Below are 27,812 nucleotides of genomic sequence, written 5' to 3'. Positions count from 1 at the left end.
AAAGTTTTGTTCGGCTGAAGCCGCACTTCAGGTTTCTGCCGCCAGAGCGCTCGAGAGCGCAGTGAGACAAAATGGCGACAGGAGCCGAGAAAGCGTATGTCGTGCTTGAAATGCACTCACATCAGTCAGTCATAACAGTGCAACGACACTTCAGGACGAAGTTCAACAAAGATCCACCAACTGCTAACTCCATTCGGCGATGGTATGCGCAGTTTAAAGCTTCTGGATGCCTCTGTAAGGGGAAATCAATGGGTCGGCCTGCAGTGAGCAAAGAAACGGTTGAACGCGTGCGGGCAAGTTTCACGCGTAACCCGCGGAAGTCGACGAATAAAGCAAGCAGGGAGCTAAACGTACCACAGCCGATGGTTTGGAAAATCTTATGAAAAGGGTAAAGCAGAAGCCCTACCGTTTACAATTGCTACAAGCCCGCACATATCGAACATTTGTGAATGCCTAAAAAAACTTTTTGAGTTTTTGTATGTGTGTGCAAAGCATTGTGAAAATATCTCAAATAATAAAGATGTTGTAGAACTGTGAAATTGCTTCAATCATTTGTAATAACCCTGTATTGTTAAATATGGGGTCCTAAGCAGACAACCTCTAAGTGTTTCTGTGTTGATCCAAAAACATCATCAAGTATGTTTCTGTGGATATAGGATCATCAAACTTGGAGTGTGAATCAATGGAAACATGTCAACTGGAGGGGCAAATTGTGTTTCTTGTTACACCAGGTTGATGATCTGTCCATATACTCCATCATACAGGAAAATGGTTGCTCAAAACGTGCACCATACCATCAATGCAGGCCAGTGAGGACAGTAGTTGATGATGTTGATGTGGTCTTCAGTCCTGAGACTGGTTTGATGCAGCTCTCCATGCAGGACAGTAGTATGCTGTGGGAAACATTTACCTAGATATCCACAGGACGTGTGATAGTATTATAAGGCACCATGACAGCAATGGACTATGTGAACATTATTGCACACCACCTGCATCGCTCCATGCCTGACATATTCCATGACAGTGATGACATCGTCCAGCAGCATAACTATACATGTCAGAATGCCAGAAATGTGGTACAGTGATTTGAGAACATGATAGCAAAATCAAATTGATGTCTTGGCCACCAATTTTGCCTGATCTGAACCCAATGTAATGCATTTGGGAAGCTGTTGAGCAGCAGCTCCCACAAACCACCGGCCATTAAGTTGCTGAAATTGTGTGACCCATGCATAGACATCTGATACCACATACCCCCTTAAACCCATCGTAACACTCCTGCTTACATATATGAAGTAAATTATATCATTTCACACATTGCAGTGTACTCCAAATATAAAAGTTATCTGTAAGTGAGGTTCAGATCACTGTAACTAATTAAATGTCATACAAACATTGAGATGCACATGTACACCAACTCCTGGTGACCTGCCTTGCTTGTCGACTCCCCCACTGATTGCTGCCTGACCACCAAGGCACTTGAAGCTTTGTACTTTGCCACCTCCACGGATATATGTCGCTAGAATCCAGTTGCCTTAGCTTGTTCTGGGGCACAAACTGAAGACTTCAAGTCCCGCACCACTGGGGCCTGATGCATCCTGCTGTAACAGTCCAACTTCTCGTATGGAGTTCAGAGCAGTTGATGGCCCTGCCATCTTCTCTGTGCCAACAACAGATTCCTGTCTAGCCCAGAGCCTGAAGTAACCTGGTTACTCGCGACATCCGATGACACAGCAGCAGCAGCAGCAGCGGCACTCAGTGTGTGCTACTACTGGCAAGGCCAGTGCACAGAGGTCAACACACTGGGAAACAACAAAGCAGCGTATCTGCTGTACTCGCCAGGAATCACTGCTAATAGCACAAAAACTGAATGAATGTAAATAATAAACAATAAAGGGCGTATGTATCCACAAGCTGCTTTCTTCTACTGCATCCTCATCCATTTCCAGTAGAGAATCACTCACTCAAACCATGCCACTCTGACACATATTACGGTATTTTTAACAATTAATATTACAATATGTAAGTTATCATTAAAAATAAGTTAATTTAAGTGCCTCCAATAATAGAGCCCCTGATGCTATAACTTGTAACATTTTCATTTACTACCAGTTGATAACATGAAAAACAAAAAAAAAATTTAATGTTGCTCTTTTTCACATACTCCTTTTCAAAATTTGCAAGTCTTAAGTTGAACATGATAGCAGTGAATGGTACAAATATCTCATCATAATCTTTAACTTTCATCATCAAGGAAAGCAACATTGGACTGGGAATAGTACTATGTGAAATTTATTTGGGATAATATATTTACAAATGTATTTGTTCAAATACAGACTCTTTACAGCAATACACCACCACTCTCAACTTGGCCTTCACTGGACATAACTATCCCACCAGCCAAGTTCAAAGACAGATTTCTACATCTACATCTACATTTATACTCTGCAAGCCACCCAACGGTGTGTGGCGGAGGGCACTTTACGTGCCACTGTCATTACCTCCCTTTCCTGTTCCAGTCGCGTATGGTTCGCGGGAAGAACGACTGTCTGAAAGCCTCCGTGCGTGCTCTAATCTCTCTAATTTTACATTCGTGATCTCCTCGGGAGGTATAAGTAGGGGGAAGCAATATATTCGATACCTCATCCAGAAACGCACCCTCTCGAAACCTGGCGAGCAAGCTACACCGCGATGCAGAGCGCCTCTCTTGCAGAGTCTGCCACTTGAGTTTGTTAAACATCTCCGTAATGCTATCACGATTACCAAATAACCCTGTGACGAAACGCGCCGCTCTTCTTTGGATCTTCTCTATCTCCTCCGTCAACCCGATCTGGTACGGATCCCACACTGATGAGCAATACTCAAGTATAGGTCGAACGAGTGTTTTGTAAGCCACCTCCTTTGTTGATGGACTACATTTTCTAAGGACTCTCCCAATGAATCTCAACCTGGTACCTGCCTTACCAACAATTAATTTTATACGATCATTCCACTTCAAATCGTTCCGCACGCATACTCCCAGATATTTTACAGAAGTAACTGCTACCAGTGTTTGTTCTGCTATCATATAATCATACAATAAAGGATCCTTCTTTCTATGTATTCGCCATACATTACATTTGTCTATGTTAAGGGTCAGTTGCCACTCCCTGCACCAAGTGCCTATCCGCTGCAGATCTTCCTGCATTTCGCTACAATTTTCTAATGCTGCAACTTCTCTGTATACTACAGCATCATCCGCGAAAAGCCGCATGGGACTTCTGACACTATCTACTAGGTCATTTATATATATAGTGAAAAGCAATGGTCCCATAACACTCCCCTGTGGCATGCCAGAGGTTACTTTAACGTCTGTAGACGTCTCTCCATTGATAACAGACCATTGTATCCAGTTATGGTACTGCTTATCCTTCAAAAAAAAAAAAAACTTAGGAATACGCCTCTTGAAACTTAGTACTGTCCTGGTATCGAATGTATTAATCAGCTACTTTGATAAAGCTATGGTTTTCTAAAACCATGCCCTGAAATGAGGTCCATTCTGTCTCACATTTTTCCCCACCACATTTAGAGTGCTTTTCATCCCCACTCCCAAACCGCAATCTCCCGCAATATCCTGTTCAGACTCTATGCTCCTTCTGCTCCCATTTCTCTATCCTATGGCCCCTGCCCCTGTGACCATTCCCTACAGTAAGACTTGCCCTAGGCACCCTCATACCACCATCTAAACCAGCCCTGTAACTGGCAAAATATATGCTATCAAAGGGATAGCCACATGTGAAATGACACATCATGTACCAGAAGTTACGTAGACACCGTTCACCCTTCTACATTGGTATGACTACTACCAAGTTTTCAGTTAGGATGAATGGGAATAGACAGAAGGTACATACTCGCAACACACAATATACCATTGCAGAACATGCTCTACAACATAAAGTCATGAACTTAGTGTCTATTTCTTGACACTGCCATCTAGATTCTCCCCCTAACAGCAGTTTCTGAGAACTATGCAGATGGGAAATGGTCTTACAACATTTCCTAGGTTCTTGTCACTTGCCTGCCCTTAATTTATGTTAATTTCTTCAGTATCATCATTTCTCCTTGGGAAATATTCCTTTCTTCACCCCCTTTTAGTTTTCTATGTCTCTTACTTTTTGACCTGTCTCACCTCTGCCACATATAATTCACTTAGCTTTCTGTTCTTACTAACTCTTGCACAATGTTTTGTCATTAATCTATGTCTTGCTTATTACCCCATCTTTCACCTTTATAGCTTCAGGTTTTCAAATCTCATCTTGATGGAGTCCACAACAATCTTTCCTTCTGATCCCATTTGGTAAGTCTCCTCTGACCCGGGATTCTTGAGGACTTTTCCATAACTTTCCCCATTTTCTAAAGCTCACCAGTCCTTTTCCTTCATCCCTCTTCTTTCCCCTTCAACCCTTCTGCCAGAAGAAAAAGCTACTGGCTCCAAAAACTTGCACCTTTCCTTTACTTTTAAAAGTGTTTCCTCCTGCCACCACTTGTCGAGTATATTTTTTATCCATCGAATTGTATTATACAACAATTACAGTTCTATATATTATTATTAACATGATTAAGAAAATAGACTTATAACAACATTTACAACTATATGAGACTCCAGATGCAGAGTTTAGCTAAAATATATTGACAATCTTGACATAAACATAATATCAGCAGAAATACATTCTCAGTATGAAAATTAAAAAAAAATGTTTTTCTAAAATAATTCAGTGAGAATAATTCTAGTTAACATTTTAATTACACAATTACTTTTAGAACGAAATTTTCACAGAATATGGATCAAATGCTGCACAGTTTATTATGTTTAATATAAATTTCTAAGCTGGTCTCAGCTTATCATGTTATGCTATCAAACATATGAAACTGCAGTTTTATATAAAATAAAGATATCATGCCACCCAAAGGATGTTTTTTAAGTATAAAGACAGCTGTGTGCTATTAAAATTAAAAATGGAAAAGTTAACAGTAATTACAAAACATTTGGCCTATTTGCTATCTATGGACTGAGTTGTATCTCATTTCTGGTATTGGTCACTTCCTCATTTTATACAAAATATGCTGTTCCAATTCATACTGATGATCAGTCAATTGAAGTTTTTTTTCCGTATGAAAGAACAGTTTTGCCATTTAAAAAAATTGAGTTGTTTTCCTTTGAAGTCTGATTATTACTTTTTGTAACATCACATATATATTTATGAAATGAAATACTTGTATACCATTGATGTATATCAGTTGTGTACATCATTTTGTCAATCGGCAAATCCTGGTCTGTTATATTACATTACCAAGGACTTGTTGAACACATGCAATGCAGAAACTCTTCTGTATTGCACTCAAATGATGGACAAACATTATTAAGCAAGTGGTCATAATGTTTTGGACCATTGGTGTATATAATGGAATCATCTCGTCAGTAAAATGAATCATAACCCCTCTAATATGCCTTTAAGTAGCAAAATTAAGCTACAAATTCAAGAAGTTCCATGTTTTGTTCTGCATTACAGCATTAAGTTAATATGCCTTTATTAATGTATAATAATTTCAAATACACAATTAAACTGAAGACTGTTTATCTGAATGGTAATATTAACAATGTTCTAGGTGTATTTTCTATGAACACATGCTATCAGAGACCAATAATTCACGTTAATCTGTTAGTTACATTTTTTAAAGTTTTGTTGTCTTAAGAAACATGAAATATTAAAAATAAGTTAAAAATTTGCCCTTCCAGTATCTAACTGTTTACATTATATAATACTCTCAGTAACTACATAAATAATTAACTTTTGCCTCCAACCACCCAAGCCCATATGATAAAGTAAGTATACAGTATCTGAATTGGGTAAAGAGGAAAATAGCTTTTATGTACGTAACACCACATTTATTTTCAACCATTTAAAACCAAAAAAGGATGTCAAATGTATAGAATAATGTCATATGAATTATCATTCATGTAAGTATTTGCTTCATGTAGAAGCAGGCTAATGCAGCTATTTTTAATCATTCATATATTATCATATTTATCCATTTAACATCAGCAGAAACTTAAAATGGACATAAAGATTAACTTTGGTAATTACCTGCTTTATCAAGGAGTTCCTTGTCAATTTTCACTTTGGAAAACCAAAACAAAGCATCTACGCCTTCTATTTTACTCAGTAGTTGTTCTCTACTAGGGTTTCGCACGCCAGGGCAGAAAATGGTATCACATCTGAAATGGAAAAAAAAAAAAAATAGCAGTAGCTGTAATAAAAGAAAACAAACACAGAAAATGTCGAGACACTATGTGTGACTGAACTACAAGAAGAGCAGAAGGGAAGAGAAGGAATCTGGAACACAAATGGAGCAAATGGGATGGAAATTGATTATATATATATTTTAAGAGAGAGGGTAAGGAGTCATTCCAATCCCGGGAGCGGAAAGACTACACACACACACACACACACACACACACACACACACACACACACACACACACACACACACACACCCCTCCCCTAAAACCCAAATCCTTTCGTCTTTCCCTCTCCTTCCCTCTTTCCTGACAAAGCAACCGTTGGTTGCGAAAGCTTGAAATTTTGTGTGTGTGTTTGTATGTTTTTTATTGTGTCTATCTACCAGCACTTTCCCGTTTGGTAAGTCATGGCATCTTTGTTTTTAATATATTTTTCCCATGTGGAATGTTTCTTTCTATTTTGAAAAAAAACTAGAAGGTAAAGAAACTACCGGCAGCTGAAATAATTATGGTAAAACTATGCAAAATGAGGAGAGAGAGATAACTGTAGCAATCAATGAAAATAAATATTGAAATTTTGTTCAACACTTTTATACTTATATCATGACAATACGTATAATTTTCTGATCACACCTTTGTGCTTGTCCTGCTGGCTATTGTGTATGCATGGACCTATGTCCAGGGGAAAGAAGCTTCTTTCTGGCCAGTCTTCCCTTAATCCTGCTAAGTGGGTGGTGGTCTGAGCCGACTACGCTGTTTTCAAGAGTTTGTGTCTTTCCACTATTTCTTATAAATAAACTTGAAAAACCCTGGCTGAAAGCAACTCTTGGCAAAAGAGCTCTAGCAGTGCAAGCAGGAAATTGCCAATTGAAATTCTTGCATGTAGCTCCTGGAGGTGTTTGGCAGAAATGCCTGAATGTAAACTAATTTCTTGAGTGGCATGGAGAATATGAAATGGGCAGTCAGCCATGGGCATTCACAAAGATAGAAAAGGAGTCGTGAGCCGTGTGGGGTGAAGTTGAGGTTTTAAAAGAGTTACTTGCATGAAGTCAAGAGTGAGTGATCCTCAAGTGATCAATAAAGTTGTTATTCTGTTTCAGAAAACTGAAAGAGTTGGCAGCTACCTTGCAGGGGTCAGATGGGGCAAAGAGATTCACACTCAAGCAAGCACCCAAGTGTCTATAAAGTTAAAATATTGTAACACAGTGAAAGAATTTCTCAGTGTCCTAGTCATGGATAAGGACTACTTTCTTCAATGGAGACAACAGAACTGTATATACATATAAACATAATTAGCATACTGTAGTAATTGAATGGCTATAGGAAATCTAGTTTGTTGTCTGTTGTATGAACATTAAACAGTCCCTGCGAGGAACCAATAGCCATTCCTTGGCTCTACTGCTTTATTATGCAGATGCCACAGGGTAGTCCTAACTAAAAATTTTCTTATACAATAAACGAAACCACAAAGCTGTCATACTTTGTAAGATATCAGACTAGTTTACAACCCAATTCTTATTTTTAATGTACAACGAGATACAGAAGTTGCTTGTAGAGAATGTTGTGTAATAACTGTTAACTTCACTTATTCATAATTTGAATCTTCTACCAGTTGCCAAATGTAATTAGCCTTAAACAACACAGTGATTTGTGTCAAGTTGTTGTTATTCTATAAAATATTGCTTTTGTAGAACATTTTGGGAGATACCATGATAGCTTTAACTTCACTGAAAACTATGTATAGTCTGTTCGTGAAAAATCTATCTGTAATAACTTGTTCAGTATTTGTTCAAGATTTAGTGAGAATGTTAGTATCAAAAATACATCTGGTGTGGTTGTTTGTGTAAAATATTTCATTATTTTTTGTACTGAGAACATATATTTACTGAAATTCTGTTTATGTAAAACATGTTACTACATTTTGTACAGCTAACTCTGTGCTTGGACTTTTGAAGATTCACAACTTATAATTAAAAGTTTCATTTTGGATACATTTTGACAATGCTTTGTTAAGTATCTCTGCCAGTGGACATCCTAATGGAGGCAAATGAACTGGCATGAGTACAGCGGAATAGTTCAGGAACTTGCCATGGAGGGCATATGTGTCCCGTTTTGTGGGCTGACTGCTGACATCAGTGTTTACTTGTGAGCTGCAGTAAGCAGAACAAGCCAGTGCTCCTGTGGAATTAGAGTGCAGCAGGTATTGGTCCTGCTAAGAGTTGTCATGTGCTACTTTTACGCACCCACGTGCTGAGTCATTGTCATGCACGCATCTCCATGGGTATAGGCACTTCACTTCCTGAGGTTCAATTCGCACATTGAGTTACTCCCATTCACAGGGTTTTGTTTGCTGGTTGTGACCGAGTCACCTTCAGTCAGAAGCACCGTACCAACCCTGTTGAGTAGTGGTGTTGTCATGGTTTCTGGAGATACTTAACTTTGCAAATTAGTAATCATTGTAACTTATTTATGGCATGGCAGTGATGCCCACCAAGTAAGTGTGTAATAAGTATTGGTTTGGCTGAAGTTGGAGATATGTAAAAGCTAGTTTTGAACTCCTCAGTGGAGTAGTTGCAGTTTAAAAGTATTAAAAAACAAAGAGTGTATACAGTTTTATTTTTACGTGGTATTACTGGATACAATAAATGGAGGGTCTATTGTAAATAGTGTTTGGTTTATTAAATAGCCAATACAAACGCTGGGCCTCATTATTTGGCAACCAAAGGTACGTATTTCAAAATTTATTTTATTTTATTTTACTATTCAATGTTCTTGTCTCTTGGTAACGTTCATTGGCAATTTGTTCCAATTACATCACCTACAGTTTTCAAAGACAATTTACATTAATTATTATATTTCTTTCATAAATTACTGAATGGGGGCTTTTAGTCAGGATACCCCTAGTAAGTTTAACAGCTTGACACTAAAACCTTATCTGAAATTTTGCAGTACCTTTGGGTGGAAATATGAAAATTAAAATTGTGATGGTATTGATGAAAGTTTCATGAAGATGTAATTGAATGTAAAAACTGGACATGGATTTGGAACCAAAGAAAGTGGCACTACTTTCAGACCAAACTTGGCGGTCAGACCTTGAAAGAGACAGTTACGAACTTTTATTTTATTTATGAGTGGTGAAAAAACACAGCATGTTTTTATGATTTCTATCCACTAGTAAACTTAAAAATCTAAAAAATGGATAGCAAACTGGGACTAAGAACAGTGGAAAAAGACAACAGTGGTTTAATTGAAAAGAAAATGGACATATTGTTGTGGAGATGATAAAATGGACAGACTATCTAGATAATAAAATTGAGGAAGTGCAAAATAAAGTATCAGAATTGAACAAAAAGTTACAAGATGATTTGTGTAGTACACCAGGTAATAAATATATCTAAAAAGAAAGATGATGAAACTTACCAAACAAAAGCGCTGGCAGGTCGATAGACACACAAACAAACACAAACATACACACAAAATTCTAGCTTTCGCAACCAATGGTTGCCTCGTCAGGAAAGAGGGAAGGAGAAGGAAAGACAAAAGGATATGGGTTTTAAGGGAGAGGGTAAGGAGTCATTCCAATCCCGGGAGCGGAAAGACTTACCTTAGGGGGAAAAAAGGACAGGTATACACTCGCGCACACACACACATATCCATCCACACATACACAGACACAAGCAGACATTTGTAAAGGCAAAGAGTTTGGGCATTTTTTGGGCAGAGATGTCAGTCGTGGCGGATGTACAGTTGCCTCTGTACATCCGCCACGACTGACATCTCTGCCCAAAAAATGCCCAAACTCTTTGCCTTTACAAATGTCTGCTTGTGTCTGTGTATGTGTGGATGGATATGTGTGTGTGTGCGCGAGTGTATACCTGTCCTTTTTTCCCCCTAAGGTAAGTCTTTCCGCTCCCGGGATTGGAATGACTCCTTACCCTCTCCCTTAAAACCCATATCCTTTTGTCTTTCCTTCTCCTTCCCTCTTTCCTGACGAGGCAACCATTGGTTGCGAAAGCTAGAATTTTGTGTGTATGTTTGTGTTTGTTTGTGTGTCTATCGACCTGCCAGCGCTTTTGTTTGGTAAGTTTCATCATCTTTCTTTTTAGATATATTTTTCCCACGTGGAATGTTTCCCTCTATTATATTCACACCAGGTAATAAAATTGACAAAATACGTAATAACACAGATGCATAATGTATTGGGTAAACAAGTTACAGAATCATTCTGAGAAGTAAAAGGTGGTCTATGTAATAACTTAACAGAAAACAGTTTTCAATTTGCTGAGGTCAAATCAAATATATGTGAATTGTTAGTTATCATCGAATCAGCGGCGAGCAAGTGAATTACGACTGACAAGGTGAACAAAGTGTTGTAGTGACTGCCAAAAATGCTAATGTACTTCATGTAATTAATAATGATGATAACATAACTATTGCAAGTAATGACTGTACATAAGTTGATATTTTGAGTGAAAGAGTTGATATTAACTACCATATAAAATGTTTTATGGCACCAAAGACATGTCTAAGTCTGGACGAACTTCAAACAGTAAGTGATGTTAAATTTGCACAGATTAAGTTGGAAATCTGTAAAAATAACACATACTGGTAAATCAGGGCTAAGACAATCACAGAAGGTGGATATGCTAGTCATTGAGAGTTACAATGTTAGGTGCCTAATGAAGACCCTCAGGGAAATATCAGCAAGGCAAGAAAGAAAGCCAATGTGCACATAGACAATAATCAGTAGATGTGATGTGCATGGACACACAAACAAATGCTTACACTTTCAGAAAAACTGAACAGTTTATTCAAGAGAAAGAGCTTCACAAACTGAGCAAGACAATAATGCATTGGCCCATCTCTGACCCTTATACAAGCCATTACACAGCTTGTTATTGACTGACAGAGTTGTTGGATGTCCTCCTGTGGGATACCATGCCAAATTCTGTCCAACTGGCACATTACATTGTCAAAATTCTGAGCTAGTTCGAGGGCACTGCCCACAATGTTCCAAACGTCCTCAGTTGGGGAGAGATCCGGAGACCTTGCTACCCAAGGCAGGGTTTGACAAACAGTAGAGACTCTTGCTATGTGTAGGTGGGCACTGTCTTCCTGAAATGCAAGCCCATGATGACTTGCCATGAAGGGCAACAAAATGGGGTGTAGGATGGATTAGGGTGTACACATTTTGTGTGGATGCAGGAAGAGTTAGTCACAGGTGATACAGTTCACGCAGTTCCAGTAGAGCTCCAGTCTACTAGCAGAGCAGATACCAGCAGCTGCAGGAGCAGCTCATTGCCGGCTGTACAGTTTGTATACATCATTTAGTTTGGTGGCATCCTAACTTACTTCTGACCAGCTTAGTTTTTACTAATTCACTCTTAAACTTCTTGCATAAATTTTAGTGCATGAGGCAACATTTGGGTAGCTTCCTGCCGCCAGAAGTGGTACGTCATGTGAATCTGTTTAAATCTTTTGTTAGTACACAGTGTATAGTTCAGATGAGTGCTTTAGAGTTTGCATACTTATTTCCTGCAGTAACTTTTATGTAAAAAAGAAAGTTTCTAGTAAATACTAACCGTTGATACATCCATTTTCAATAGAGAAATTTATTTCTGTTTTCACTTATTATCCTCATTTATATTTTGTGTACATGCCAATCACAGCAATGCCACTGTCACTGTCAGGTAATTTTCTCTTTTGCATTGGTCTGTTTGTAATTTCTCATTACTCCTGACTGCTTTGTTTGTATTTTTCAAGATCTTATTCAGTTTTTTATACAGTACACATGGATAGGGACTGTTTCTGTTGGAGAATTGGCTGCTGTCCATGAACATCTGGAAGCTGCATTGGTTATGGTCAACAGGCTTCTGGCTACTGCTCAAAGCTTCGGTGACATTTGGATGCCAGTAATGAGACTGTTCCACTTTTTATGCCATTGAAATCCCCCGATGATCTGGTTGTCACTGTGTCTTCTAATATGCAATGCCTGCTCCTTCATATTCAATCGAGAGTGAGTAGCAGTCAGTGATGGGTTTGCACATCACTGGGTGAAAGGTGAAAGAGAGAATGTGGCACATGGTTGGCTCCTTACATTTTAGCAGCAGGTACGAGGTGCTACCAAGTGTCGATAATACTTTCGAACCGATGTGCAATGCCTCTCTTGTTGGGCCAGTGGCCGATTTTCCTGCCCAGTCCAGACAAGTGCAGAAGGTGGATATGCTAGTCATTGAGAGTTACAATGTTAGGTGCTTAATGAAGACCCTCAGGGAAATAGCAGCAGGGCAGGAAAGAAAGCCAATGTGCACTCAATGTGTCTGCCAGTGGGTCTTGTCCAAAATGTGAAGGAAGCCCTGCCAACAACTATCAAGTGGACTGTGTGCAACTGCAAATAGTGGCCCCTGTTGGCACAAATGATGCCTGCAGCTTGGGTTCTGAGGCCACCCTCAGTTCATTTCAGCAGATGGCTGATTTGGTCAAGGCAACTAGCATCACACACATGGTGCAGGCTAAGCTCAGTATTTGTGCCATCATACCCAGGCCAGGGTCCATTGCATTCCTCTGGTTTGGAGCAGAGTGGAAGGTGTAAACTAGAGGCTCAGATGATTCTGCAATGGTATCAGATGCACGTTCCTCAGCCTCTGCTTTTGGACGGAGAATTATACGTCAGGCACACACTACAAACAAGAAGTGGCTACTAGGATAGTAGAGTGTGTGTGGCATGCACACGGGGTTTATTTTGGTTAGAGGAGCATCCCCCCCCCCCACCTCCTCCCACTCTGTGATCATAGACAAATTACCTCCCAAAATCAAAGATACATCAGCCACAATGTCCTCAGATAATGCTCATCCTCACACATAGGATATAGAAAAGATTAATATGATAGTATATTCTGAGGCTTTCCCGGCATACTGAAATCTTGAAAATTTCTCAGGTATTCAGCAGGGTAGCGTCGTCCGAAAGGCACGATATTTCGGCAAGCAGACTTCTTTCCATCTTCAGGCATTCTTGGTGTCTGCTTGATCTCTGATGGATGCCGACTTTATATAGTCTCCACCCCTCTCCCGCAGCCTTCATCTTGGTGCTTCTGAGTGGTCTGCGGCTGATGGTGGGGGAAGCGCGGTGCCCCGCGACAGATCATGGCCGCAGTCCTTCCGCGTCTACAGCTGCTTGCAGAACTCTGCCATCTTGGTTACATTGCTTCTTCTTCTTCTTCTTCAGGTGTCCTGACAGGAGCGGATTTCCGTGTAGACTGCTGTTGTGTTTTAATCATACTCCAAGCTGGATCCCAGGCTTTGCTTAACTGGAAACCGCTGTATTTATTTATTAGTTCATCATGCAGCCAGATCTCCACTGCCTCTCTGAGGAGACAATCCCAGAAGGTGTTCAATTGCTGTAACACCTTTGTGCCATTGTAGTTCATGTCATGTCCATGTGAGATGCAGTGCTCTGCCACGGCGGACTTGGTCGGCTGTGCGTTGTCTGTGTGGCGTTTATGTTCACTACATCTCTCCTGTACTGTCCAGATGGTCTGGCCTATATACATTTTCCTGTACTGGCAAGGGATGCTGTAAACTCTCGGTTTCCGGAGTCCTAAGATGGAGTAGCGATGGTTGGGCTGTCCGCTATCACCAGTAGTGGCCAGTATGTTTATGGAGGTTTTCGAAGAAGCAGCTCTCAAGTTGGCAGCCTATAAGCCCTCTTGCTTTATTCTATATGTAGACAATCCATTCGTAATCTGGCCGCATGGATGACACCACATCCAAGACTTTCTGCAGCATCTGAACTCGCTGCACCAGAATATCAAGTTCACAATGGATTTCTGGATGTGCTCATCAAGCGAAGATCAGATGGCACACTAGGACACAGCGTCTACCGTAAGTCAACACATACAGATTTGTACCTGCATGCCTACAGCTGTCATGCTCCTTCACAGCGAGAGGGTTTTCTAAGCACACTGAAGCACAGAGCACGCAAAATCTCCGACTGTGACAGCCTAGTGGCTGAATTGCAGCACTTGCAGCCTGTGTTCCGCATGAACGGTTACAACAACTGGCAGATAAAACACGCCCTAAGACCGAAGAAGCTGAGGCCACAGCCTTCCAAGGACGAAGACAAACCAGTTACAACAGCGATCATACCATATGCTGGGAACACATTGGCAAAGATCAGCAGAATACTCAGAAAATATAATGTCAAGTGTGTGTTTCGCCCCCCCCCCCCCCCATCCAAAACAAAAACATTATTAGGATCAGTAAAGGACGACTTAGGACTCTGGAAATCAGGAGTTTACAGCCTCCCTTGCCAGTGCGAGAAAATGTATATAGGTCAGAAATCAGGATGGTACAGGAGAGATGTAGTGAACATAAACGCCACACAGACAATGCACAGCCGACCAAGTCCGCTGTGGCAGAGCACAGCATCCCACATTGCGTCTGACATTGTGAAGCAGACAGTTATACTACTGAAAGATGCCACTGCTGGCAGGGAAGACGTCAAGCATGAAGGGATGTAGGTGGCCTGCAAAAATTTTCAAATACTGCCACAGGTCCCATGGATGCCCAGGTGACTGTACCCCATAGAATAAAGCTGCCCTCAGCTGACCTGCATCTATGGCACAGAGCATGTTTCAAACAGCTATTCACCTTGGTGATGGTATATTTGGACACGACCATTGACGTGACATAACAAGAAACATGATTTATCTGATTGTGTGATACTCTTCATTTGATCTACAAGCCAATCTCAATGATCCTGAAGATGATAATGATTGGTTTGTGGGGCGCTCAACTGCATGGTCATCGTGCCTGTACACATTCCAAATCTGAACACAGTCCAATCTCGCAACTTTTCATGAATGATGATGGAATGATGAGGACAACACAAACACCCAGTCCCCTGGCAGAGAAAATCCCTAATCTGGTGAGGAATCGAACCCGGGACCCCATGATCCAGAGGTAGCAATGCTAGCCACTAGACCACGAGCTGCGGACACAATGATCCTGTGCCCACTCATATTGTAACTGCTGATATCCTGGCTCAACATGCAAACACAAAGGAGTCATCTGCTCCTTGTTCAATAATGTGGGCTGAACAATGTGCTCTGAAACACTTGTACCTGCATCAGAAATGCACTCTGTCATATAGCTACCTACCCTGCTTTACAGTGTGGGCGAGTCTCTGACCTCCATGTTCTTTAATGAGATGTGCACAACTAACACCTTGTTGCCTACTCAGGGTTTCACAATCTTTCCACCAATTTCCATAGATGGAGATCCTTGTTCCCAGGGACCAGGCCATAACAATCCAACTTTTGTCCCACTCACTTTTGTCTGGAGATTTCCCCATTTGCAGCCTATATTGTCACTAGATGATTCCCTCTGCCTCTGCTCCACTTTTATACTTTCCTTACTGCAGCATGTGGCGGCAACATTCAGTCTCACGGTGGTCAGTGGTCATAATGTTTTGGTCACAGTATACCCCGATTCCCAAAATGACATCGCCTCCCCATCAACGTACAACTTAATCACAATAGTAGTCTACCATTTATCTGTGGACAAAGAAAACCTGACACAGATTCTGACACTACATTCAGTTTTCCACAAAAGAATGACTGTAGTTGTCTCTGCAGAATGGGGAAATGCTATACTGCAAGTGCATCCATCAGTACAATTGAAAAAATATGATTTTCTGTGGCAAATGAGCGTGGGGGCAGGGTTGGGAGGGGTAAAACACAAAATTTCAATGTTGAAAAGACGTTCACTTCAGGATTTGAGAGCTTCTCAAATTCTGATAGTTGCAACACTTTGCAGCCATAGAGCTACAAATTCTACAGTTCGCTTGACATGCCTGTGCAATAATGAGTAAAACTGTGATGAAAAGGACCATATTTTGTCAGTTCTAGGATGATAAGAGTCATTTTAATGGCTAATTTGAGGGTTGTTTTGGGAGGTTTCCCAAGTCCATCTCATCAAATGTTCACTTTGTATTACATTTTACCCACAGAATACAAACAAAAATGTAGCTTTAAAAATACACATTGTTCCATTATAATTATGATAGTTGTTGTTGTATGTGCAAAATGGTTCTTTATTACAGAAAAATCAATATTTCATGCTCTTTCATTTTTTACATAAATTTATATACCTACATCTTCATCTTTACTCAGCAAATCACTTTCTCTTCCATTCACGGATTGAATATGTGAAGAGCGAATGCTTCTACACAGCTGTAAATGATGAATGTAATGTGCATGATCTCTATGGGACAGTTACCTAGGGGGCTGAACATTCTTAGTTCCTGCACTCAGTTGGAATTTTCCAAGCATTTTATTGAGAGCTGTACGGCATCTTGCATCAAATTCTGACAGTGAAGATTTTTCAACGTATCTGTCCACTCCCTCATCAGTCATACAAGCATCTGATCATTTGTGCCACCCTTCTCCTATTGATAGTATTGCCAAAGCAGATAAAAATGCCTGACACATTTAAGAATGTAAATAATTTTTTAAATATAATAATAGCTTGGAAAGAGAATGCTCAGTTTGTGTTAGATACATCAAGATGGCTGTGAATATGTCTGGCCCGAGCTGCTGGAGATGGCTGTCATGTGTATCTGAGGTGTGCTTGCTTGTGTGAATAAATGTATGTGTGTGTGTGTGTTTTTTTCTCGTTCTTTTCCTTTTTCCGATGACGGCTGTGGCTGGACACTAACTTGTAAGTGTCTTTTAATTGTGCTCTCTACAACCTAATGTCTCATCATTACAGTAAGCAGCAATCTATCTTTTCCTTACATTGATATTCCAATCTGGAGTTTTGATTGTTATGCTTTTTTTATATTTGCACTTAAATAAAGGTATTAACAATATTAGATGTGCAAGAAACAGAAGAGACTTGTGATGAGAAAATGTCATTGTAAAATTTATATTCTTCATTTTTAAGATTTTTATCAAAGGCAACAGCCTTGAAATAGGTTGTATTGCTACATATGCATCTACATCATTCCTTAAAACTAGATATTTAGCTGCAAATAAATACTGTCAGTCACTGGATTAAAAGAGTTACTGTAAGTCCACTTACAGGCTCTGTTATCCTCTCTTTTTCACAAAGCTCACCAAAGTGCTTCTTTATTTCTTTAATTCACTTGTTAAGACAATTTATATTCAATGTCCCACATTCCACAGACACTGAAACTTTCAAAAAGAAGTTAGACATAATTATGACTCTTTGATTTTAGCAGTTTCTGACAGAAACCAAGAGAGTTGTTGCAGTGGTAAGACACTGGACTTACTGTCAGGAGGACAGAGATTCAAATCATTGTCTGCCCATCCAGACTGAGATTTTCCACAATTCAAACAGGCTGAGCTGAGACTGGAGAAGTAGTGTAGCCCTTGAAGTGCAAATACCCTAACTTTATTCATGCAGTATTTGAAAATGAGAACACTTAGTCACTTGCAACAAACTTTACACTTAATTTCAAACCTTTACACATTTTTTTCTCACTAACATCCCATCACAAAATGATGAAAGGAAAAAAGCTAATCACTTACTATACTTTTTAAGTTCATGCAGTAAAACTGTCACATCAGGCATGGCATTTTTAATTTATTACTTCTTAACTACTAATTCTATGACACATTTTGCAGAGTGTATACACATATACTAAATATATATATGCAAAACTATATCATTGTACAATACATAGTTCAGGAGATAAGACATCATAAACACTGAGATACACGAAAAACTGCAACATCACACATGACATTTTAATTTATTACTTCTTTGCTACTAACTTTATTCCCAACATATTTCACAGACAGTATCAACATATGCCTCAAACAAAAGATACAAAATATTTGGGTCAATAATTCCTGAAGAAATTTTGTGTAACAAAGAGCTGGTAAAGAGACTCCTATTACTCTTCAAGGGCTGGCCTTACTAGAACAACCACAATGGACTTAATTTTGGTGTGCACAACAGGGGGGTAAGACCACTGTTGTTTTGTCTCGTGATTAAATCAAATCTAAAGCAAACTAACATCCCAGATGTGTTCCAACAGCTTAAGATCAGGCAAATTTGGTGGCCTCAAGCCACTATGGCACGAGTTTGGATTTGTGACACAGGCAGTTATCCATTGTCCAAGATGCCATTGCCATCGGGGAAGACACTGAAGCACAAAGGGATGCATGTGGTCCACAATAATGTTCATGTTGTCCTCAACAGTCACAGTGCCTTCGATTACTATCACAGGCCTCACGGAAGCCCACGTGAATGTCAGTCATAGCATAATAATGCCCACTCCATCCCCTCTCCCCAGCCTGTGTATGTGGCACAGTGCATTTTGAGCAGCTGTTTTCCTGGATGATGGGGTATCTTTAGATTACCATCGATAAGGTGAAACAAGAAGAGTGATTCATACAATCAGGTGACTAATTTTCCATTGATCTATGGTTAATCTCTAAGAGCTCACGCCCACTGCAATCGTAATTGACGATGTTGTTGCAGTGTACCACGGGAATTCGAGTACTGGAAAAAATCCAAAGGTGAAACGTCTAGATCACTTTTCACACTTTCTGTATATTTCTCAGTATAAAATTACAACATAATGTAAAGCTAGGGAATGTTTACAGTGTACAAATGATTATGAGGAGCAGTATGTACAGAAACAAAATTAATTGATTACAAACTTAAAACTGTCCAAGGGCCCTGGAAGAATTGTGCATGTCATTACTCAAGGGTAAAAATAAGGAAGAGCGGGACTTAGTGCATTGTCGAGTTAATTAGAGATGAAATACACATCAAGGCTTGTCAAGGAATTACAAAAATCTTTAAGTTTTCTTCCATTTTTTTCAGTTTTTGTTTTGGGGAACTATCCTGGTATTTAGCCTAAGTGGCTTTCGAGAAACCACAGAAAATATAACTTAGGATACTAGGCAGGAATTCAAACACACCACCACCTCATTCCCCTACAACTTTAACCATAATGCGAGTTCAGATTGTCATTTTTGAACAAAAATACCTCTGAAGAACCACATGAAGTACCTGTTCACTTGATTGTAATACTCAACGAGTTGCTCTCGGGGGGCCATTGGGAAAAACTTGCAATTGGACAGATACAGGCAGGGGTGCCTGCAGGGTGTCGTGTCAATAGGGGCAAAACATTTTCTTTAAAGGCCTATACACTGATCACCCAGTATATTATGACCACCTATCTAATAGCCAGTATGTCCACCTCTGGGACAGATAACAGCAGCATATCATGTCATGGAAGCAATGAGGCTTTGGTACATTGCTGGAGGGAGTTGGCACCACATCTGCACACACAAGTCACCAAATTCTCATAAATTCTGGGGAACGGGGGCAATGGTCTCTGACACCATGTTTAAATATCCTAGATCTTCGGTCGGGTTCAGATCTGGCGAGTTGAAAGGTCCACACATCAACTGAAACTCGCCACTGTGTTCCTCAAACCACTCCATCACACTCCTGGCCTTGTGATGCGATGATTTATCTTGCTGAAAAACGCAACTGCTGTCAAGAAACATTATCGTCATGAAGGGGTGTACACGGTTTGCAACCAGTGTACAATACTCCTTGGCTGTCATGATGTCTTGCACTAGCTGCACTCGACCCAAGGATGCACACATGAATATTACCCAGAACACATGGGAGGCATCGTCAGATTGTCTCCATTGCACAGTACAGGTGTCATGGAGCTGTTCCCCTGGAAGACGACAGATTTGCACCCTGCCATTGGCATGATGAAGAAGGTACCAGGATTCATCAGACTATGTAACGTTCTGCCACTGCACTAGTGTCCAGTGCTTATGGTCACTTGCCCATTTCAGTCATAGTTGCCAATGTCGTGGTGTTAACATTCGAACAAGCATGGGTCAGCTGCAGAAGCCCATTGTTAGGGGTGTTTGGCACACTGTGTATTCAGACACGCTTCTACTCTGCCCAGCAGTAAAGTCTGATTATAGTTCTGCCACATTTCACCACCTGTCCTGTTTTACCATACTGCCCAGCCTATGACATCTGTAATAAGGGGTAGCCATCCAACCCCACAACATCTGGACATATTTTCCCTTGCCACTTGTCAAAGACACACACCATAGCACTCCTCGAACACCTGACAAGTCATGGAGTTTCCGAAATGCTCGTGCCAAACCTCCAGGCCATCACAATCTGCCCTCAGTCAAACTCGAATAGATCGCACGCCTTCCCCATTCTACACATGGACAGTGCATCAGGGATACACATGCAGCTGTGTGTGTCTGACTAGCAGTCATTCCTCCACAGGTGACACTGCTATTGCCGGGATGGGTTTATATTGATAGTAGGTCCATGGTCATAATGTTCTGACTGATCAGTGTATGTGATTTATAAATATTAAAGACATTATTACCTGCTCATCATTTTCTCCTATATGTGTCTACAGTGCACTTTTAGTACCTGCTCAGTGTAATGATGCACAAGCTGACATACACTGAGATGACAAAAGTCATGGAATACCTCCTAATATCTTGTCACACCTCCTCTTACCCAGCATAGGACAGCAACTCAATATGGCATGGACTCAACAAAAAAATGGCTCTGAGCACTATGGGACTCAACTGCTGAGGTCATTAGTCCCCTAGAACTTAGAACTAGTTAAACCTAACTAACCTAAGGACATCACAAACATCCATGCCCGAGGCAGGATTCGAACCTGCGACCGTAGCGGTCTTGCGGTTCCAGACTGCAGCGCCTTTAACCGCACGGCCACTTCGGCCGGCTCATGGACTCAACAGGTCATTGGAAGTCCCCTGTAGAAATACTGAGCCATGCTGCCACTATAGCTGTCCACAAGTACTTAAGTGTTGCCAGTGCAGGATTTTATGGACGAATTGCCCTCCTAATTATGTCCCATAAAGGTGTGATGGGTGTCAAAATCATTCACTAGAAATGCACATAAAGTTCTTCCAACAAATCATGAACAATTGTGGCCCAGTGACATGATGCACTGTCATTCATAAAAATTCCATGGTTGCTTGAGAACGTGAAGTCCATGAATGGCTGCAATTAGCTTCCAAGTAGCTGAACATAACCATTTCCAGTTAATGATTGGTTCAGTTGGACCATTCCATGTAACACAGCCCACATCATTATGGAGCAGCCACCATCAGTCTGCATAGTGCCTTTTGATAACTTGCATTTGTGGCTTCATGGGATCTGTGACACCTTTGAGCCCTACCATTAGCTCTTATCAACTGAAATTGGGACACATCTGATCAAGTCATGGTTCTCCAGTCATCTAGGGTCCAACTGACATGGTCACAAGCCCAGGAGAGGGGCTGCAGTTGAGGTTGTGCTTTTAGCAAAGGCACTTATGTCTGTTGTCTGTTGTCATAGACCAACAGATATGTTCATTGCATGCCAACATTGATTTATGAGGTTATTTCATGCAATGCTGCTTGTCTGCTAGCACTGATGCAAACGCCTCTGCTCTCTGTCATTAAGTGAAGACCATCAGCCACAGTGTTGTCTGTTGCTAGAGGTAATACCTGAAATGTGGTGTTCTTGGCACATTCTTGACACTGTGGATCCCGGAAAATTGAACTGCATAACAATTTCTGAAATGGAATGTCACACGTGTCTAGCTCCAACTACCTTTCCACATTCAAAATCTGTTAATTCTCCTTATGCGGCTATATTCACTTTAGAAACCTTTACACATGAATTCCCTGAGTACAAATGGCAACTCCACCAATGCGCTGCTCTTTCATACTTTGTGTACACAATACTACTGCCATCTGTAGGCCCAATATGTAAATATTGCTATCCCCTGACTTTAGTCACCTCAGTGTATATTATATAGTAGAACTTGTTTTTAAAATCCCAGATTTGATGTTTTCCCACCATTTACATCATTTTCTGATGGTCCTGCCATAAGCCATATTCTCTCAATTAGTTGGTTTCCTCCCATTAAAAGTTTTGTATGGATAATGTTTCCCATATTTAGCACTTTTGAACCACTGCCACAAACTGCAACATCGATTTTTAAATCGCTTTATGTGAGAAACTATATTGTGTTCCTGCTAACAGACAACCTGTAGGGTAAAGCATACTGAAACATACAACTATACTGTTTGTTTCAGAGTCAAAATCATTTTGGGACTATGAGAAATATAGATGCCATTTCAGAGGCATTTTTGACAGGTTTTAACAATGTTTTAATCGCATGACTGTACTCTAAACTGCAATAAATCACTAAAACCAGCATTTGAATTTGTTTTTGTCTTAGAGGCTAGTCATTTAATTCACAAAACAATATGCAAGAAACAACTGATTTCAACTTAGTACGATTAGTTTGAACTATGTAGTTCCACAAAATTCTCATTGACGAGTTCTTCTATACTCTTAGTTCTGTTTGTCATAACATTAACAAAATTACTTGACTTCTCAAATGCATCTTTATGCCATTTCGAAGTCATAAGAATTTTTGCAGACTTGTCAAACTTTCTGAAATTGCTGAATGGGTAGTTTGTAATGTGCCATGATGACTGCCATGCACTATATGTGGCCGGGAAGCACACACAACTTACAAGTGCACTTTTAATTGATTTATAATAAACCAGTCATGGTTATAATAACAGGCAGTCTAATCAAAGTGTTCTCTTTATACCATTTATGCCATTCTTGCAAATATAATTTTTGTCAGTTGTCATAAATTTAATTAACTCATATTTCAGGCATTCTTGGTCTAGGGGTAGTGTCTTTGACTAATAATCACAATGTCCTGAGTCCCAGATTCAAACGCTGCCACTGTTTAAATTGTGAATAAAAATAATCAGCGATGGCGGCCGAAGACTTCTGGCGTAAGAAGTGAACCTTGTTCTGCCAACGGCCTTGTTGAAGAAGGTGAAGGAGGGATTCAAGGCACTCTCTTGCCCTGGGGAGGGAAACTGTCGCTGAAAGGTGGAAAAATCAGCAACGATCAATGGCATGAGGGTGCAGAAGACAATGGAAATCACTGCATTAAAAACACATAATGTATATCGACAGGACATATGACCTGTAATTATCAAAATCCATATCACTTCAGGCAGGGGGGTTACCTTCACAGTCTTAGATGTTATTGAATTTAGCATATATTAAAATTCAGGAGTATGTAAGAAACATATTTTATTTTTGTTTTCTCCCAAAAAAATTCCTGCCCTGAGATACAGGTCTTCAAAGATGACACTGAACATCATTTTGCAGGTGCTAATTTTGGAAAAAATTTTTAAATGCTGTATCTCTGTAACAGTTCTAGACATTTTGTTAGAGTTTTTTTCTATTTTAAAGAAAACTGCTTTATGATTACAATGGTATACTCTGTTTGGATGTATCTGTCAAAATTCTTTTACTGTCACCTTTTGAATTTTTTTTATAATTTACAGAAAAAAAATTTTTTTTCAGTAGTGCCAGTCCAGAAAAGTTAAGATTTTTTCTGTCGATTAGTACCATGTAGTACTATATTCTCTGTAATGGAGAGCTTCCACTTTTAAGTTGGACAGATTGTATTTTAATGGTAATCTATGTCTTCACTGAAGTTGTTTCATACTAATTTCTTTGTTACAATGTTTATTTTTATTGTCTTTGTTGCAGTTATTTCTTATCACTTTTTTTGTTGCAATTTTTTTTTTCACTGTCATTATTGTAGATATTTCTTACACTTTGTTGTAGTTTCTGGTTAGTTTCTTTGTTGTGGCTGTTCATTGCAGGTTTCTGTATTGTATTTGTTTGCTGAAGAGGCTTCTAAGAAATCTGAGGCCCTCCAGTGAGATCTGTGTTTTCGTGAAAAATTTGCCGGTTGACACAGCTGCAGCGTGTTTTGTGAAAAGGACTGTTTGAAATGTGTTCTGACTGGGCCACAGGAGAGCAAAATGTGCTGACTATTTGCATATCCATATATAAGACAAACAAATAAACAGACTTTGTTCAGGTTCTGAATAAGTGTTCTCATTTGAAGACTCTGCTTCAAAGTGAAGATGTTTCCAGTGACGACTTTTTGTGTTCTAAATGCTTTGACAGAATAACAACAATGATAATATCTGAACGAAGTGAAGCCTGTCATGGTGGAGATGATTCAGATTTTGCATCAATAGAGGAAGAATTAAATACCCTGACTCAGTCAACTACAGAGGTAGGTGTTAGGCCTGTTTAGAAACGGTGGTCAATGAAGTCAAGTCATAAGCTCTATGCATTAAGGAAGAGCAGAGAAATTACTAAAGCTATGGATGAATACACTACAGCAAAACTGACCAGACTCTTCAAAGTAGAAATTCCATCTTCAGAAGAAAATGAACCAATGCACTCTTGCACCTCTTGCCAGGAATTTTTCACAAATATCAATTCAGCTGTTGAATAATGTGCATCCTACGGTGAAAAGGTGTAACTTTTAACTATTATTCCAGAGACATTTTCAAATAAAACAATTTTGAACCAAGTTCCACCAGTATCAAAGTACATGGTAGACAAATCAAGAAAGGTGAGGTCTGTAAAAGAAGTCTTTGGAAGACTAGATCCCTATTAAGGTCATCCTATAGATACAGATAAAGTTCAAATAGTGCAGTCATTTTATCTGGAAGATAAATGGGACTGTTCTTGCCGGAGTGCCAACAAAAAGGACACTATACTGTAACAGTTGAAGGTCAAAAAGTTGTGAAAGTGAAGATGTACATGACATGCAGTATTAAAGAAACTTTTGAAATTTAGAAGAGCAACTATACAACTTCGCATATTGGAAGATCAAAATTTTATGCACTATGACCCAAATGGGTAGTTAGGCACCCACCTAGAGATGTCTGTTTATGTGTGTACTACACGAATTTTGAACTTTGTGTGGTAACTTTGAAGAACTTACTGGGGCACGTGATGTATGACACCTTGGTTGGGTGTCTGAAGTCATTAGTAGTCTGTGACATAAAGCAAGAGACTTGTTTGTTTCAAAAATATGGTGACTGCTCTGGAAAGGGAGGACTGACTTTACAGACACTTGGCCTGGAAGACATAGCAGATAACTCTGGAGAAATTACATATGCAACATGGGAGGAAAATATACTAACTAAAAAAGGTGTTGCCTTTGACAGTTTCATTGATGAACTTGGTAAATGGTCCGTGAAAGCAGTAACACACCAGCATCTGAAGAAATTGCAACAGCACATTGCAGAAGGGAAAGGGTGTGTACAGGCTGAAGAACTATGTTTAGTGCTTCACTGTGATTTTGCTGAGAACTAATGTGTAATTCTCCAACAGGAAGCACAAAGGTTTCATTGGAGTAATGACCAGGTTTCAATTTTTACAGGAGTGACATATTTTCAAAACAAGACCACAAGCGTTGCAGTTATAAGTGATGACACAGGACATGACTCAGGACATGCTTTGCTAGCAATGCACAAAATTCTTCAACTGGAAAGAGGGGCAGAGAAGATCATCATTATTTCTGATGATGTTCCTAGTCATTTTTAAAATTGTTACCAGCTGTTTGAATTGAGTAACTTACTTGTGCCAACTGACTGGGTATACAGTGTTACTGGTCACAGGAAGGGGCCTTGTTATGGCATAGGAGGCCTACTGAAGCACCATGCTACAAAACAATCTTTCCAGACCAAATACAGCTGCGATTCAGAATGCTGAGGATTTTATGAGAGTCGTGAAATCTTACACATTCACAGCCCCCATTCTTTTGTCCAAAGAGGAAATCGAAGAATTCTGTGAGCAGAAAAAAGAAGAATCATCCAAACCAACTACTCCTGTGAAAGGAATTCAGAAGACACATTTTTGGACTCAAAGTGATGGGCAAACTCATATTGCATGCACTTTAAAGAACAAGAAAGAAGAGATTTCATTCATTCAGCCAACACCTCAGAAATAAGCAGGATAATATTTAGATTCACAACCTGAGAAGGGGGGATGCTTGTGGCATGTGTGTACGATTGTGACTGGTGAATTGCAGAGATTATAGACACCAGTTACGAGTTAAATGAAATTGTGGTGAACTTTATGCTACCACATGGACCAGCTGCTGGATATAGGTTTCCAGCTGCAGGACAGCAACAATGCCATCAGTGCTCACTTCCTGTTCACAAAGTGCTCCAGTTCCTATTGGTTCAACAGAAAGAGGCATCACTCTATATCAAAGGAAGATACTAGAGCAGTGGAAAACACTTTTGGTTCACTGACTGGCTAATTTCAGTATAAAACAGAGTGCACAGAAGTTGTATAAACTGAAACGTTTAAGTCTTCGGATCTTTCACATATATTTTGGAACCATTTAAATGCTTGAAAAATGAGTCTCTTACTCATCTTTCAAAACTAAAATTATGTTAAATAAGGCTAGGTTTTGATTTTTATGAGCCTGTTATGTGATAATGTGGTAATGAAGCAGATTTTATGTATGGCAAAAATTTCGACTGTTTACAAAAATCTATTAACCTAGAAGTGGAATCTCTCCATTTCAGGGAATGGAAAACTATATGTTACCAATCAACAGAAAAAAATTGAAATTTTATGGATTGGCATTTTTGACAAAAAAAAAAAAAAAAAAAAAAAAAAAAAAAAAAAAAAAAAAAAAATTCCATAAATTATAAAAAAAAGTTCAGAATGCTTTAATAAAAGAACTTTGACAGGTAAGTCCAAATGGAGGATTTCTCTGTAATCATAAAGCAATTATCTTTCAAATAAAAGAAAACAACAAAATATCTAGAACTGTTTCAGAGATACAGTATTTTAAAATTTTTTCCAAAATTCACATCTTCAAAATGGTATGTGCAGTGTCATTTTTGGAGGGCTGTACCGCAGAACAGATTTTTTTTGGGGGGAAAACAAAAAGAATACATGTTCCTTACTTAGTCCTTCATTTTAACATATGGTAAATTCAATAACATCCGAGACTATGGAGGTAAGATAAGATTTTTTCCTAGCTCACCTGAATTGGTATGGACTATGCCAATTGAAAAAGTGTGATGATGATTTCTCCAATGGCAAAAGATTCCAGATTGGTTCCCCATTGAATCTCCAGGAGAGGGATTGCCAAGGGGAAGTTGACTGTGAGAAAAATACGGAAAGACAAATGATGAAATAACATTCTACGAGTTGGAGCTTGGATTGTCAGAAGTTGAACATAGTAGTAAAGCAAGAAAATCTGTAAAGGGGAACACAAAGGCTCAGTCTAGATATACGGGGGGAGGGGCAGCAAAGTGAAATGCTGTTTGGCAATTAGTGAATAGTAATCTCACTAAGACAGACTTCAGATGGAAACACTCTTCTCTATTCAGTAAATCTGAAGATTTTCCATAGTGATCAAAATAAGTCAGGAAATTAAAAGTGCGAAACTGCGACTGAAAAATAAATGAGAATTGGTTTAAATATCAATACAATTGCCAATTTTCTCAGGACCAATATGGTAGCTATAGTGAAAATGGAATTAAGATAAGAATTTCTGACAAGATGAATATAGGGTAACATCAACAGCAGCAGAAAACTGTATAACTGGAGTAGA

The 27,812-nt window shown here is 39.5% G+C and overlaps 2 protein-coding genes across 3 annotated transcripts in view; one reads left to right on the top strand and one right to left on the bottom strand.

Moving 5' to 3' along the window:
• Window positions 1-8,944, top strand: part of LOC124588807 (ragulator complex protein LAMTOR3) — a 107,680-nt gene extending 98,736 nt beyond the window's left edge. For both annotated transcript variants that reach the window (XR_006975802.1, XM_047131498.1), the window contains one exon: window positions 7,381-8,944. The gene's annotated coding sequence lies outside the window, so the exon portion shown is untranslated. The remainder of the gene's footprint in view (window positions 1-7,380) is intronic.
• LOC124588738 (glyoxylate reductase/hydroxypyruvate reductase-like) overlaps window positions 1-27,812 on the bottom strand; it is a 93,846-nt gene that overhangs the window by 46,150 nt on the left and 19,884 nt on the right. The window contains exon 2 of the mRNA XM_047131492.1: window positions 6,126-6,256. Coding sequence (XP_046987448.1) covers window positions 6,126-6,256 — 131 coding nt within the window. The remainder of the gene's footprint in view (window positions 1-6,125; window positions 6,257-27,812) is intronic.

Source organism: Schistocerca americana, chromosome 2 (assembly GCF_021461395.2).
Source record: "Schistocerca americana isolate TAMUIC-IGC-003095 chromosome 2, iqSchAmer2.1, whole genome shotgun sequence".
Lineage (NCBI taxonomy): Eukaryota > Metazoa > Arthropoda > Insecta > Orthoptera > Acrididae > Schistocerca > Schistocerca americana.
This window is presented reverse-complemented; position numbering and strand designations above follow the sequence as displayed.